Raw genomic sequence first — 16,668 nt, forward strand, 5'->3', positions numbered from 1 at the left:
ATATATATAGAGAGAGAGAGAGAGAGAGAGAGAGAGAGAGAGAGAGAGAGAGAGAGTTCACTTCTAATAATCCTTGCATCAGGAGAACCCTTGGCTCTAAAATGTGCCCCCCTTGCCTCCTATTCGTTAGTAGACATGCCAGCCAATGGCAGTGTCAGGAGGATGGTGGGCAGGAACAGCACTGATGGCCTGGCATCTAGGGAATCCACAAATAGACACACAGAGAGTAAGTCTGGCCTTCCTGTCCCTAAAGTGACCCACCAGCAGCTGGCCACACCCTTGGGAGTTTTTCCTCCAAGGAGGGGAAAAAAAGATCCTGCTAGGAGGTTGTTTAGGCTGGTGCCAACCCGCCTCGCCAAAAGGCCTGTTGGGACTAGGCCACTGCCAATGGGCATACCGTTTCCTTGTAATCATGCTTTGTAGGTGGTATCAGACACACAAAGGCCTCTTCAGCTTAGGAAGAAGTGGTTGTTGAGAAAGTGAAGTAGAGGAATGAGCTCAAAAAGTCTGTTGAAAAAAACAAGCTGCCTTCAGGGGAGTCAATGAGGTGGTTTTTAACTGTATTTCTCCTGATGCCGGTGATGTGATTAGAGCTGAGAACAGTTTATATAAGAAAAGCAACACTGTAAAAAAAAAAATACAAAACTTGGAAAGGCTTAAAACTCTGAATGGGTGTCTCAGGAGGGCTTTGAATAAAGTGCATTACTCCACCTCCTAATGGAGAAGGGATGGACGAAAGCAAGGGCAGGAGAAAGACATTTTTGGACGGTATGAATGTGTTTTGCTGGAATATGCTTGTTACAAGAGTTATGATTTTTTGAGATCTCCATTTTCCATGTGGGGGAAATCAGTAGGAAGTTAGCTCTTGATCTGTCATTTTTCAGTCATGTTCGACTCACTGTAACCTCATTGGGAGTTTTCCTGGCAGAGCTACTGGAGTGGTTGGCTATTTCCTTCTCCAGTTCATTTTACGGATGGGGAAACTGAGGCTAAGAGGATTAAGTGACTTGTCCTTGCAAGATGAGTCTTCCTGACTCTGGGCCTGGCACTCTTTTCTCTGTGCCACCTAGGGGCCCACAGTAACAATCCTAACATCAGGCAATAAATGAGACATCATGACTGGTAGAAGAGTGTTTTCAATGAGTATTTTCAGGGATGGTCCAAATAAAAGGTAGGTGGGGTGGAAATTGGGTCTTTGTTATGGTTTATTGGTTTCAGATGGATCTGATTCTTCATGACCCATTTGGGGTTTTCTTGGCAAGGATACTAGACTGATTTGCCATTTCCTTCTCCAGCTCATTTTACAGATGAGGAAACTGAGGCAAACAGGATGAAGTGACACAGCTAGTATGGGCCTGAGGCTGGATTTAAACTCAGGAAGATGAATTTTCCTGACTTCAGGCCCAGTACTCTATCCACTGTGCTACCCAGCTGGCCATATAATTTCTAAATCTACAGAAAAGAACAGAAGGAAGTTCAGAAGTTTAGAAAAGGACAGCTTTGAAAGTAACGTGTGAAATTTTATTATGTACTTTTAAAAACTGCAAGTGGCATGAACGGAGATTCAATTTCACAAAAAATCCTTTTTCCATGTATTCTATTGTGTGCATAAAAATGGACCTTTTGGGTTTCTTATAACCTTAAATTATCCCTTAAAAAAATGGGAAAAAAAATCCAGAGCTGTCATCTCACCTTTTTAAAATCTAGTTTAAATGTGAATTATAAAACATCTTGAAAATGAGGGGAGCATGACAAGATTGAACCCAAGTCCTCCTGCCTTGGATACATGCTACCTGTGTAACTAGGGACAAGTTATTTCTTGCAGGCCACTCTAAGACTAAATCACAGAAGAGTTGTTCATCCATATCAACTAGCATACCAAAAAAATTGGAGATTAGGACCAAAAAAATCTTTAAAAGCTTTCTTCTTTATCAAATCTCTCGGAATCAACTGTATTTCTACCCTGTTAAGTCTGCCAATACTTGGACCACAGAGCAGCTTTGAAATTAACTTGTTTTTTAAGTTGTTCAATCAGTTTTATCGATGCAAAACAGATTTACTGAATGAACAGATTTACTTGTGTTTGGGGGAAAAAATGATTACTCAAGATTGTTCCAAAGTTTTAAAGGAGTCTGGAGTGACTGGCATGTGAACAAAAGCAACATCATTTCAATACATCAGCTAAATTTAACTTGTTTACTACTCTAATAATCTCATCCCAGTACTTATCGTCACCATCTCACTTTGAAAATGTATTAAGTTTCTACTGGTGACGTGGAATGTGGTCCTTTATCCCTGAAAATATTTTTCTCCTATCCTGTTCTAGCTGACACACAAAGAAATAGTTGTCCTGGTGTTGTCTTCCAACTTTCTAGAAGGGTATTATATATAGCATTCATCTTGACTTATTTCAAAAACAAATAAAATCAGGGCAACTAGGTGGTTCAGTTTTGGACTGAGAGCCAGGCCTAGACATGGGAGGTCCTTTGTTCCAATCTGGTCCCAGACCCTGCCTCTGTTACCCTGGGTAAGTCATTTAAATTCCATTAACTAGCACTTATCACTCTTTTCCCTTGGAACCAATATAAAATGTTGCTTCTAAGATAAGGGTTAAAAAAATTTTTTTTTCATATCTAGCTTTAAAAGTCATTTCTCTAATATCAAAAACTCCCCTCTCTTTTTTTAAACCAATAATCATTATGAGAAATTAAGTCTCCAGTCTTTATCAAAAATTTTTAAAATCGTTTGTCACTTTCAAATCATGACAGAGCCATCATCATCAAATGCTTATCTCAGGTTCAACAGTTATCCTGGAAAGAAAAGTTCAGGCCAAGAGCCAATAAAGTTCCTTCCCACGTTTGTTGGTATCAAATAATTTTAGCCATTACACTCAGAATGTGAATGTCAGGAATCTCTGTTCCCTTCTTATACGACCAATTAGGCCAATCCTTCTTAACTTGGGGCTCCTGAACTTGTTTTAAATATTGTATATAAGTGCCTTCTTTTGCAATCCTATGTGCTTTATTTTACTCACTTATAAACGTTATTGTGAGCAGAGGTCCAGAGGCTTCACCAGACTGCTAAAACTCATGCCTCTGAACAATAGTTCCCAAAATGTGGGCCACAGGTTGGAGGGTTCATATCAGATCATTCCTTGTTTTGGCATGAGTACTCATTTGGACTCCATGAATGCTTTGGAAAGCAGCATGGCTGCTCCTATCTTGTAAGAGTGATGTCTTACAATCTCCAGAAGGAATTTTTGGCCCCATGAAAGTGATTCATGGACCAATGGAATTTGCCATTATAGAAGAGAAAAAGCAAAGGGCTAAGGTCAAGACATCACCAAAATGCACCAAGATATCTGATGAGAGACATGGAGGGAAGATTGTAGGGCAGAGGCAGCAGGGATATACTTGACAGTGGCCACCTCCAAGGGGTGTCTGAAGGTTTTAAGGGATGACTTTTAACATTTATTTGTAGATATATAAAGAATTTAAAGTGACAAATGAACAAGCAATTTTTACAGTTAATAAGTAATTTATGGCATTTCTAGTAAAGTTATCTTTGATCTCATCCTCCTGCCACTTTCTACTATCAAAAATAGCGAAGGGAAAAAAATTATCCAAATGGCAAAATACATTTTTATTATTCAGATTAGTCTGAATTTATGACTTAAAAAGTAAACCAAGAAATATGAACAGAAATAAGTGCAGAAGAATCAAAACCCAAGACAAACAGTTATAATAAGTATGTTATCACAAGCAATTTAATCATTAAACCCACCAGAATCCATTCTCTCTCCAAGCTAGCTATCTTGGCAACATGTGTGTTTAGAAAAATATACATTCACATTGAACACCCTGAAACGATGCAGTCCAACAGATGTGAGTGGCTGTGCTTCATGTTCTTGTCAAGTCAAAAGGGTTATTCTTGTTTGCATCCCTGGGCATCAGCTAAAGCTTAGCCTTGCAGTTAATGCTCCTGAAGGTGTCCCTTTTACACTTTCTATCCGACAAGAGAAGCAGATACACACTAGATACATGATAACTTTGTCCCTGAGGCTGAACGTGCTCTTACTATGGCATGGTTTGGTTAATACACTAAATGCATTGCAAAAGGAATAGGTGCTATACATTTAGCAAAAGTAAAAAAACAAAACGACCACTAAATTTCAATCCTTCAAAGTGCAAAGATTTAAGGTTACTTATAGTAAATGGATCCTTTTCCTAAAGCAAGGTTTTTCTCCCTTCTTCTCCAGCTGAACTAATATTGAGCTTTTAAACTTGACCTACTTTTAAGAGGGGAGGAAAAGAAAGCCATAAAAAATTCTGCAGGTACAGCTGTCTCTCCAAAGTTTCTGTTACCACCCAGACCATCTCGCTGTTAGTCACAGTGTTTTGGCACAATAAGGCAATAACCCAGGAACATACATGAAAGAGAACAACAATACATTTTCTAGGAGTTTGTTCAGATCTGAGGGGATGTGTGTGAAAAGAGCTCACATGTACACAATGCTTTAAGGGTTCACAAAGCATTTTCCTCCCAAAAAGCTCGTGAAGAAGGCACTGTCAAAAGCCTATCCTTGTTTAAAGGTGAGGAAAACAAGGCTTGGAAGGAGAGGGAACTTGCCCTCGGCCACCCAGATGGCTGGTGCCTCGTGGCTCTGCCTTCAGGGCTCCTCCTACTGGACCACGGAGCCTCACCTCCGGCTGAGGTTTCAATGGCAAAGCAAACCTTTAGTTCTTTTCAAAGCCACCCACAAAGAGCAGGTTTCACCGGCCCTGGCCTGCGGGTGCTCTGTCTGTAGCAGGCTCCTCTTCACCTGCAGGTCAGAAGCCTCTTTAAAGGTCAGTTTTCTCTTCGTAGCGGCATTTACAGGCGGCTCTCTGGCTGTCCAGGTACGGCTTACAGCCTAAGTGTATAACACCATCAAATAAGAGCTCCATCGCCGATTCACACGCTGTGACATAAGCAAATACCGTCAGTGCAGGGCAGGCAGACTACATACAACATAGTGCAGTGATCCAGGCACGCTTTAAAAGCTATACCAGAGCAGCAAGGTGGCACAGTGGAAAGAGCGCCATGACTGGAGTTAGGGAGGACCTGGGTTCAAATGTGGCCTCAGACACTTCCTTAGCTGTGTGACCCTGGGCAAGTCATTGAACCCCCACCCTTGCCCTTCTGTCTTAAAAGATGCTACTAGGGCAGAAAGTAAGAATTTAAAGAAATAAATAAAAAGTAAGAGCTATACTCAGTTTCCCTTAATAAGATGGCATGACTCACTTGGATCTCAATCTAAGTTCCCTTCCTTGTTAGTGCATTCCCATGTCCTTGAATCACTGTGTCCATGTGCTGACCTATTTATGTAATTCACAGATGATCCCAACCCATTTTTAGTAACCCTCATGTGTTCAGTCAGGACTGTGACAAAAATTCTGAGAGGCAGTGTTCTGGGCATTAAAATTTCATTTATTAATAGACTAGTCAATGTAAATTAATCGGGCAGTGATTCTCTCGGTAGCCACAGACAACTTATCTAGACTTGAATCATTTAAATACACCTTTAAAAGCTCCTTATTCTTCCCTCTTCCCTAGATAGCCAGCCTAACACATCTCTAATTGTTGGATTTGTTGGTGGACAAATATTTTCCAGGCCCTCCTGGATTCCTTCCTAATGGTGGAGTTGTTCCTGTGGTCTCCTGAGGTCTTTCTCCACAAAAGCTACCCCAACCTAAGAACAGGTTCTCTCCCCACTCCTCCCCCTGGCCAGTCTCACCTTGCACATTCTGGGCCAGACCCAGCGTTTTCTGTACTTCTCGGCAGATCTTGGAGAGGCAATAATGAAACTGCTCATCGCAGTCATTCTTGGTGCTGCCACAGGTCTCGTAGCATCGGTCATGATGATTGCAGCACCTTGTTACCGAAGGGATGCCGACGTTAAGCTAGAAATAGGGTTTTCACAAATGTGAGTGTGCTCAGTCAATAAAAGTCCGGTTCTCTGCCTAGAGAAGCCCACTCAGATGTGTAAGGATAGGATTTGTGCAAGGGGGATGGGATGAAAGGAGCCAGAGAAGGCAATCGCTGACAGCTGAGATCAGAGAGAATTCTGGGAATTTCTCCAAGGAAGGAGGAAGAGGAGAGGTCTTCAGGCAGAGGACTGGGAAGAGGGAGGAGGAGAACATCCCAACTCGGATCCAGTCCTGAGGGTTTCCTGAGGATCTTTCTTTGGAAACTGAAACCCTGATTCCCTGATCAAAGCCATTCCATTGCATCTCACCCATCAAGACTTCAACCATCGAGTCAGCTAAGTTTTTGGACTCCATTTTGGGAGCAATCTCTTAAGTCTCCTTCACCCATTACCCAACCCTACTGAGAGACCCTTTTTCAGTCAAACCTTACAATTATAGAAAAGGATAGAAATAGAAAAACAGAAGCAGGAGCGAGGGGAGAAGCTTGGGTAAGGGAACCACTAGAGATCCCACCCAAGTGACAGACCCCATAGCAATAGCAAAGAGGGCACCCCAAAATCCCTCTGCCCTTCACACCTTTCCCCAATCCCTGAACTGTGAATAATAAAAGCCTTTCATCAGTCAGATAGTGTTCCAGAGTGCCTGAGAGACAACAAGGGAGAGGGGAACTACAGCTTGGTCTGGCTGCCTCCATCTTGAAGCCAGATCACCCGCTGTGAAATTAACTGATTGGGGGGAGGTTTGTGTAAACTCCATCCTTATTCAGAATCAGATTGAGGTACCACATACCTCATCTTATAGGGAAGCCTTGCCCCCAACTCCTGTGGGGCAGCATAACCATCCAGGTCACCCAGTTTCAGGGTAACACCCCCTTAAAGTCTCCCAGTGTATATTTGGCCCCAGGGGGGAGCTGAGAGATTCACCATAAAGACTTTCTCTATCTCCCTTCTTTGAAACATTCATTGCTGGCCCTTTTAATTATTACAGATGGCATCACAAAAGAATGACCAGGATACTTACAAACGCCCTTTGGAACCTGCCCACGGTTACCCCAAGAACAAACCATGTGCCCTTCTCCCCCACAACTGTCTGTGGTGCTGATGATTCTCTCTGCTCTCCCCATATCATTTCTTGCAGTTCCTGGACCTCTGTCCCCAGAAGACCCCAAGTGTCCGCTTTCAACATCATTATCTACGGCAACCCAAAAGCTAGAGTCTGGCCAATCTGGAGATCAGCCTAAAACCATATTCAAAGAGTCACTGAATATGATGCACCTCTGACTCAGAAAGAGACCCTGGAGGAGATCCCTCATGGGCACACATATGTCCAGCAGTACTTTCTGTGGTGGGGAAACAAAGCAGGTGCTCAATAACTGGAGAATGACTGACAAACTTGTGATATAGAATTATAATGGAATAAATAGAGTGGATTTGGAAAAATTTAGGAACATTCACTGGGACTGATACAAAATAAAAAGAGCATCACCAAAAGAAGAATTAAAACCAACCACAATAATGTGAAACATTTAAAAGAGAAACATGCTTGTCAAAGCAATGACCAATCATGACTTTAGAAGGCGGAGACAAGGAAGGTCTCTTGCCTTGTGGCAGGGACACGAAGGCTTACAAGTGCGGAGAGAAAGACACATTTTTGGACACAATCAGCGGGTGTTTTTTTTAAATCCTTACCTTCCATCGTAGAATCAGTACTGTGTATCAGTTCCAAGGCAGAAGAGCGATGAGGGCTAGGCAATGGGGGTCAAGTGACTTGCTCAGGGCCACACAGCTAGGAAGTATCTGAAGCCACATTTGAACCCAAGGCCTTCTGTCTTTAGGCCTGCTTCTCTATTCACTAAGCCACCTAATCACAGTACAATGTTTTCTTTTTATCTACAGTTTATGTACCATTAAGTTATACATTTGTGATATTAAGAAATAATTTAGTTCAAACTGTATAAAAATCATTAAGATTGGCAAATAACACTTAGTTGAATAATGAAAATATTCAATCGTCATAGTTCTAATTAGAAGTACTGCCTGATTTTATGTAACGGCAGCAAAATAATGAGAGGATGGATAAATCTGATTCTTATAACAACATCTATTAAAAGTTTCCTGCAAGACAAAACTAGTGGAAATGCGCATCGGCCATGGGTGGGGGGAGGGGGGGGGGGGGGGGGGTTGAAGGGGATAGAAGGAGCATGAATCAGGTAACCATGTTAAAAATGAATATTAATAAATGTTAAAAAAAAAAAAGTTTCCTGCAACTATACAAATAGTTAACTGATTGTCAAATATATAACCTATTCCATTTTTATGTAGCTGGCCACAGCTTTTAAAAAATAAAACCAATAACACTTACATGAACACCAAACACCGGAGAGCCACATCCATTGGGAGGTGAGGGTTTATATCCATATCGAGGGACAGGCTTAGATCCTAAAAAATACAAATAACACTGTTATGTTTCAGGAACTACTTCACAATAATAAAATGTAAGTTTAAACTCCTAAGGAACTGTTGTCCCAAAAATAAAATTTTTTTAAAGTGCAGAAGTGTGGGCCAGCTGGGTGGCTCAGTGGATTGAGAGTCAGGTCTAGAGTCAGGAGGTCCTGGGTTCAAATATGACCTCAGACACTTCCTAGCTATGTGACCCTGGGCAAGTCACTTAACCCCCATTGCCTAACCCTTATCGTTCTTCTGCCTTGGAAATAATAGTCAGGATTAATTCTAAGAAAGTCAGAGTTTAAAAACAAAACAAAGAAGGTCTTTAAAGTTATCCTGGACATCAATAGAAGGAACAAGGAGAAGAGACACAATCTGGATGCTTTAGTCCCAGGCCTCCAGTTAGCAAAGGTCCCTCTCTGGAGGAGCTGTGAGGGTTAGGGACCCAGATGGGGTGCTCTGAAACAAGCTTCCTTGGCACGAACCTAAGTGCCCCCCCCAAGGCCTATTTTCTAACTGGATAACGCCCTAGGGTTAGAGGACCTGGCAAAGGTGAGGCTGGCGTGGTAGGCACAAGAAGGCCCGGGTAAGAAGGGCTTTGGTCTCCCTGACAACCATCTTCCAGGCACATGCCGTCCTTTTAGGTTTATCTTTGGCCTAATATACCTGGAGCTCTTAGATTTGTTAGCTGCATTTCCCTTTACTCTTCCTTAAACATAATTTCGTGATGGTGCTGATGGCTTATAGCAGATATCTTCATAGTCACACCAGTGACAGATCTTTTTAAAAAGTACTCAGTATCAGGGAGCCTGGGGAGCATCATGGAGAGGGCTCCAGGCCTAGAGATAGGAGGTCCTACTAGTTATGGGAAGGGGGGGTGGGGGAGGGAGCGTCACTTAACCCCTTTGGCCAGCCCTTCCTGCCCTTCTGCCTTGGAGTTAATATTTAGTAGCGATTCTAAGGCAGAAAGTGAGGGTTAAAAATAAAGCACCTGGCATGGTCATGTAAGTCATTGCTCAAAGGGTCTCCCATGCAAGTGGAAGATCATACAAGAATCTGCCAGGTGTGATGGCTTTCCTCACCTGTCCGGCACTGGGAAACAAAGATGAAGCACCACATCCCAACGGGGATCGGGTGGACCTCCTATTTGTAAATAACAATGCAGAGAGTAAAGGGAAGCCCGGAAGATGGGGTTCAAGGCCTTTGGTACACACTGACTGCGGATCCTGGGTGAGTTCCTTAAAGTCTTTGTGTTCTAGGCAGCTATTTAAGCTGCAGGCTCGCCCTGATAGAAGACACTGGAACTCCTCTGAGAATGCCGGCATCAGTGAATCACAGGCCCAGCCCCCAGCCCTCTCCAAAGAACAGACACATGGCAAGTGTAAGAAGGCACAAGACACCTGTATACATAGAAAAGGGGCAGATTGATCCTGCAAGGAGCAGGGAGACAACAAATTTAGGGTCTAAATGTTGCATTCATTATTCACAAAATATTTTTTTTAATTAGAGGAAAACTTCCAGTGTATCTATTTTAGATATGAAAAGATAAAAAAAAAGGCACGAGGATTTTTAAGGCAGAGATGATGCCGTGCAACCTAGGCTAGCTTCCTGACGTCAATCAAACATTATTCCTTCAGGCTGTGACATCATGCTAAAGGCACAAAGACAAAAATGCATTCAAGAAGCCCATGTAGCCTCACAAGACAACATAGACATATGTAAACATCGAGGAAATGGCCACAAAATAAATACAAGATACTTTTGGTGGGGAAGCAGAAGGTGGCAGAGATTGGGAAGCGGCCCTCAGGCTGAGCTTGGAAGGCCCAGAGACCCTAAAAGGGGGCTTCTGGGGATGGGGTACAGCTGTAAGAAAGCACACAGGACAACGGAGGGACCCACATGGGAAACAAGGCCAGTCTGGCTCTGTCATAGCTTTTAGAGTTTTTAGCCACACCATGAAGACTTCAGATGGCAAGCTGAAGCGGTAATGGGAAGCCGCTGGAGTTACACTGTCTCCTCTCCTGAGTGAGGGAGTGAGGTGCACAGAGTGCCAGAGGGGCCATCAGGAAGACACGGGCTCTGCTTCTTCTTCAGACTCCCTAATAGTGCAAGCCTGGGACAAGTCACCCAAATTCTCTCAGACTCAGTTTCCTCCTGTGTAAAATGGGGAGGATGATAGCACCCACCTCCTCGGGTTGCTGTGAGGGTCAAATAAGATAATATACCCAAGGCACTCTGCGGAGGGGAGCACGTTAGGTAGGGTGCCACCAGGGTGCCCTGCATCTCTCCTCCCGGGTCTGTACTCCCCACACTGCCATGCTTTCTTTGTGGGGCAGCGGGGTCCTGGGTCTTCCTGCCTCCATCCTCTGGGGCTAAGTGGTCTCCAGCAGAGAGGTGGAACAAGCAGGCCTGCACGGGCGGCTGAAGTGAATACATAAAGGCACCACAGGACACTAAGCAGCCCGCTGGGATCTGGTCGAGGCCCAGTTCCAAGACTCCTCTCTCGGCAGCTCTCTTCATGCTTAGTCACCATTTCCACATGCCCATTCCCAATTTCTCTCCCTCTGTTGGGGTGCTGTCGCTGAGCTAGTCCTTCAGGAAAGCCCCGGAGGTCTTCCTGTGTGTCTCTGGGAGACCTCTTGCCCGGTACCTTTCTCCCTCCCCAGCTGAGGCCTTGTGGCTTCTCAGTGAGCCTGAGGAGAACGCTTTCAGCTGGCCTTTCCTACCTCAAAATTTCCCCCTACCTGCCAAAGCCACTTTCAGAAGGTGAAGGTCCAATGCGCTGCACCTCTACAGCTTGTCCTCCTCCCTGATGTGATCATGCCAGTCTCCTGGCTGCTGCCTCTGCCTCTGGGGGGCCTGTGCTGGCTCTGTGCAGACTAGCCTGGGGGAGCTCACCTTCATGGCCCCAACCCTGGGCACCGTGCCTGGAGCCTTTCTAGAACAGCCTCCAGAGACCTTCAGCACCCCAGGGTTCAGTGATGTCCTCCCCAAAGCCCAAGTGAATGAGGGTCAGCAGCCAGCAGCAGGGCACAAAGGCTGCCCAGAGGCCTTGGATGTCCTGGGCCCCCTGCTGCCCTGTATGCCTAGGCCATGCCTCCCCACCCCTGACTTTTCTGTACAAACTTACACCAGGCTCCAGAAGCAGAGATTCTTGGGAGTTGTACCCCAAGTGCCTCACATGGCACCTGGCCTGGTGCTTGACAGTGTTTGCTGACTGACTGAGGGACCTTTTCCCAAGGCAGTAAGGTCCATGTGTGCTGGAGGGATACCTGGCCTGAAATTTAAAACTGAGCCTGAAGCTCATGTAGCTCATCCCTCCCAGTCCTCCTGCCTGCCCTCTGAGTAGGGACTACATCTCTCCTCAACTTACAAATGAGGAAACCGAGGCAGAGAGCTCAAGTGTCCGAAAAGAGAGGAAGAGGGTGAACACAAGTTTTTGTGGCCTCTGAGGCAAGCATGATGTCCACATCAGGCTATGGCCAGGCACCCTGTGGGCCCTCAGAATCCAACCCCTTGCTCCCTGTGCCTGTCCAGGTGTGAAAAAGAATCCCCCCCACACACAGTTTACTTTAATTTAATCAATCAAGAACTTGGAATGCCCCTCCTTTCATACTTAGGCACTTGAAGATCCTTTTACAAGAAAGCTCTCACCCTCAAGAAACAGGAAATGGATCCCACAGGCACTGCTCCCTGGGCAGTACCAGGCAAATTAAAAAATTATGATTGATTCCTGAGATGTGACAGACCAGCCCATAGTGAAAGGAAGGAGAAACCAGAGAGACAAGAAGTGACTTGGGGACCAAGAGCTGAGATTCATTCTGTGTTGGGGATTTTGGCGTAGGAGATTCTGCATTGGTGGCTCTTGCCACTCCCAAGTGGAGTTCCGTGTTGGTGGCTTGAAGAGTTTGGCTTCGGTGACTCACCTGGCTGGAGGTATTGGCTTTTTGGCTCTTTTCCTGTCTTCCATGGGACGCTCTTTGGTAAGGCTCAGTCTTTGCAGCATCAGACTCTTTTCTGATTGGTGAAATGCTTGGCTAGAGACACTCTCATGGGCTGGTGAGATTCTCATTCAGATTTGCACTCACAGTCCAGAGGCACTTGGATTAGGACCTAAGGTATTTAACTAGGCAATATTTTCTAGCTCCTTCCTACATTCCCCTCTCTTCACTATCTCTACTTTATGGTAGTACTCTACTACTACTAATAACATACTCATAGTTTAATTTTTAATTATTATAAATGGCGACCACAACCTTTTTTAACTCTTAATTTGACCAAAACCAATTTTAACTCTTACACAAGGAAGGTAAGGAGGCCAGCCTCTGCCCTCCACAGGCCCACATTCTGATGGGGAACCCAGACTGAGGCTTGAGGAGGTGAGCCCCAGGTTTAAGCCAGGCTCCTAGGACTCCAGATCCAGGGCTCTTTTCACTGTGTAACACTGTCTCCAAGCCCAGGACACTTGGTGCAATACCAAAAGTAATTACGAGCAGGAGGGCTGGAACCTCATAAGCAGTATTAGCTATTATTCTGTGAAGAATCAGTTTAGCTGAATTTCTTCCCTCTCCTTCCTCTTTTCCTTTTAAAAAAATTCTTTGTTCTAAAGGATAAATCTCTGGGCAGATTCAAGTTCAAATCCTACTCATCTGTGTCTTTCAGCATGGAGGCTCACTTCTTACATTAGGTTTCCTTGTCTGCAAAATGGGGAGAAAAAGCTCCACCTCCCATGGAGATTGTGGGAAGATGAGATCAGATGTTGCTTCTTTGCAAACCCATAATGGGCTATAAAAATACTCTGGGCAATATAAAAACAAGAAATGGCAGTAAAAATCGATTTTAAAAGTTAATAAAAGTAAAGGAATGTGTGTGCAGAGCTGGTTACAGGGGTCTCTACTCCCTCTGCCAAAGGGATGGCAGTGGTGGACTCCCCTAAATGATTTCCTCCACAATTAAAAGACAAAATCTACCAAAGGCACCCCCCTCCCAAGAGCCCTTCATCATTCTGGACAACCTGAGCGCTGTGTCTACCTCATCTGGGCCCCAGAAAACAGCTAATGCTGTTTTCTAGGGACTGTGGCATTAGGCTAGGAGAGGTTATTAACCTTTTATGGTGTTATGGCTCCCTCTGGCAGTCTGCTGACTTCTCAGAATCATGTTTTTAAATGTATGACAGTACAAAGAAAACCAATTACACTGAAATAAAATGACTGAATATTAAAAAGAAAATTTCAGCATGGAATTTTGAATCAGAAAGGTCTGAATTTGAATCCAGGCTCAAACACATCCTAGCTAACCTTACTCAACCAACTCCAGTGGCTCCCCATTACTTCCAAGATCAAAGAACCCTCTTTTGGCTTCGAAAGTCCTTCATTCCTAGGCCCCTTTCTTCCTCCTTCATCTCCAGACCATGGGTCCCCCCTAAATTCTTTCAGACTCTGGCCTCCTCTCTGGCTCTTCCTTGACTTCACATATTTTCCTTCTTACTTCCCCCTTGAGGCCTCCCTTCAAGCCTATGCTAAAATCTTCCCTTCAGTGGGAGTCCGTTCCTTAGACCCTCATGTGAGGGCTGGGGTAACCTTCCATTTACCCCGTAGGGAGCTTGTGAGGACCCTGATTTTTCTGTCTCCCCAATATGGATGTGAGCTCTTTGGGGGCAACAAATGGCCTTTTCCATTCCTTTGCATTTTCAATACTGGGCACAAGGGCCAGAACAAGGGCAAGCATTTAATCCATGCTTCTTAACTACCTGTGAAAACTGGGTCAATCACTTAACCTCTCTCAGGCTTGGCTTCCTCATCAGTAAAATTCTAAGTAATACTGGTAGTAGCGGTAATGAAGATGATGGTGATAACAGCAGCGGCTCCCACGCTAGTCGTTGCGCTCCAACATAAATTAAGAAATGACAACTCTAGCAGTACTGCACGTTGGGAGCCGGGCCGCCGCCTGCGCCCCCCACAGCGGTCCAGAGAGCGTCCCACGTCCCCCCTAAAGAGGCGGGCGGAGAACCCGCCGCCGCCGCCGCCGCCGCTCTTACCGTCCGCGCACTTGTACTGGCACAGGCCATCCTCGCCACCCAGCAGGTCCAGAGCCGCGTTCAGGTACGTGTCTATGCGGTGCACGCCATTGCGGATGGTCTTAAGCGTGGCCCTCCAGTCGGTGGGGGCGTCCTCCTGCGGGCAGGCGCGGGGGGCTCCCCCGAAGAGCAGCAACAGTGGCAGCAGCAGCGCGGACAAGCCGGGGGGACGCCTCCGCCCCATCGCTGCCCCGGCGCCCGCCTCTCAGCGGTCAAGGACCCCGACCCCTCCAGAGGCGGTCGTTCTCCCAGAGTCCGTCGAGCTGCCGAGCTCAGCCGCCCGCCTCGGCCAGTTCCATGCCCCACTCGGGGCACAGCCGGGGGCAGCAGCTGCCCCCCAGGTGCTCTACCAGCCCAGTGGACAGAGCTCGAACTAGGAGCCCTGCACGCTCCACCAGCGGTTCGTGCGGCGTCATCCTTCCTCTCCTGCGTGCTGATGTCACCTGCGTGCTGGTGTCGCGTGGGTCACGCGGGAGGGCGGGAGCAAAAACAAACCCAGCTGGGAAAGAACTGGGCGGGGCGGAAGACTGTTGCTCCCTGAAGGAGCACGTCCGTTTCTCGGGCGGTGAATAACATTTTTTATCATTAGTCCTGCAGAATTGTCTTAAAGCATTGTCTGGCTGGGAATAGCTAATTCTTTCCTAGTCGAAAGAATCCTCTTCATTTCTTAAAGCACAATATCATTCCATTATAATCATACACCACGACTTGTTCTGTTATTCTCCAATTGATGGGCAAAACCTCAGTGCCCAATTATTTGCCACAAAGACCTGCCATAAATATTTTTGTACAAATAATTCCTTTCTCCTCTTTTTTTTATTTCTTTGGGATACAGACCTAGTAGTGATATTGTTGGGTCATAGCCCTTTGGGCATAGTTCCAAACTGATCTCCAGAATGGTAGTATCCGTTCACAGTTCCACCAAAAATGTCCCAATTTTGCCATATCACCTCCAACATTTATCAATATCCTTTACTGCTATATTAGTCAATCCTATAGATGTGAGGTGGTACCTCATATTTGTTTTAATTTGCATTTCTCTAATCAATAGTGATTTGGAATATTTTAAAAATATGACTGGATAGCTTTGCTTTCTTCATCTGAAAACTGCCTGTTCATATTCTTTGACCATTTATCAACTAGGGAATGGCTTGTATTCTTATAAATTTGACTCAATTTGATGTCATTTTCAATGATAAAATCAGATTATTTTCTGATGTTGAACCATCTTACAGTGCCAAAGTTTTAGGTGACATGAACTTTCTCTTCTGGGTCTTTAGGGGCTATGGCTGTAACATCTGGAGGAGCATTTGCCAGGTTGCATCTCCACAAAGGTTGCTCTTTAGGATGATGGCTGAGGACACTGTGTTAGAAACAAAGCTATTCCAAATGCTCTTGAGTTCAGGATCCTGGGCTGTCCTTGCCAAGGTCTGAGGGGAGATTGTGGTCAAAATGGTGGTAGTAGTTTGTCTTGCTAGCACATATTGCCTCCTATTTCTTCCTTGGGTGCCTTGCTGCTTCAGATAAGATATTTTGGTTTTTTCCTTCCCTATGTGTAAAATATGGTAGGCATCCCCAGATGATGGCTGTGAGGACTGGGCCTGAAGAAGGAATGATGGTCTGGGAGGTGTTGCCACTCCCAGAGCTCCTGTGCCTGTCTCTCTCTCTCTCAGGATGTCATGATGCTATAGCTAGGCTCACTTGTCTGCCCTGTTCCTGACAGCTGGGCAAAGATGTTGTTCACAGAAGATTGGCCAGAGGTTAGATTTATTATTTTTTTTAACCACAGCAAATTCATTAAACGCTCTTCCAAAGCATGGAAGAGTTTTGAACTGCATTGGGGAAGAAAGAACCTACACAGTTGAAATCATGGATCCATCTGACTGCTAGAAATCTCTACTGGGATATACCAAATTTAGGTCATTATCTTTCCTTCATAATCCATCTATCCAGGGCATCTTGCTATATATTCTGGCACTGTCAGCCACCCGGCTTCCCACCACCACCTCACTCCTTTACACCTCAAATACCTTCTTGGGATAGGATCAATATTCACCACTATTCTCTTCCCTGACCCCCAAAACAGGAGTTAGGGTATTTTTTCTCTAAAACGTGACAAAGTTGTCCCCAGCATTGATTAGTCCAAAGGGCCAAGGCTCATGCTACATCTCCTTTGACA

General features: G+C 45.1%; 1 protein-coding gene across 1 annotated transcript; it reads right to left on the bottom strand.

Moving 5' to 3' along the window:
• Positions 1–3,627: 3,627 nt before the first annotated feature.
• Positions 3,628–14,860, bottom strand: PLA2G12A (phospholipase A2 group XIIA). Its single transcript, XM_044680229.1, has 4 exons — positions 14,451–14,860; positions 8,331–8,407; positions 5,777–5,942; positions 3,628–4,960 (listed from the first exon to the last, which is right to left on the bottom strand). The coding sequence occupies exons 1-4, from the start codon at positions 14,671–14,673 to the stop codon at positions 4,842–4,844; spliced, it is 585 nt and encodes a 194-aa protein (XP_044536164.1). The 5' UTR covers positions 14,674–14,860; the 3' UTR covers positions 3,628–4,841.
• Between the last annotated feature and the right edge of the window lie 1,808 nt (positions 14,861–16,668).

The sequence above is a fragment of the Gracilinanus agilis genome, chromosome 6 (genome assembly GCF_016433145.1).
Source record: "Gracilinanus agilis isolate LMUSP501 chromosome 6, AgileGrace, whole genome shotgun sequence".
In the NCBI taxonomy this organism is placed as follows: Eukaryota; Metazoa; Chordata; class Mammalia; order Didelphimorphia; family Didelphidae; genus Gracilinanus; species Gracilinanus agilis.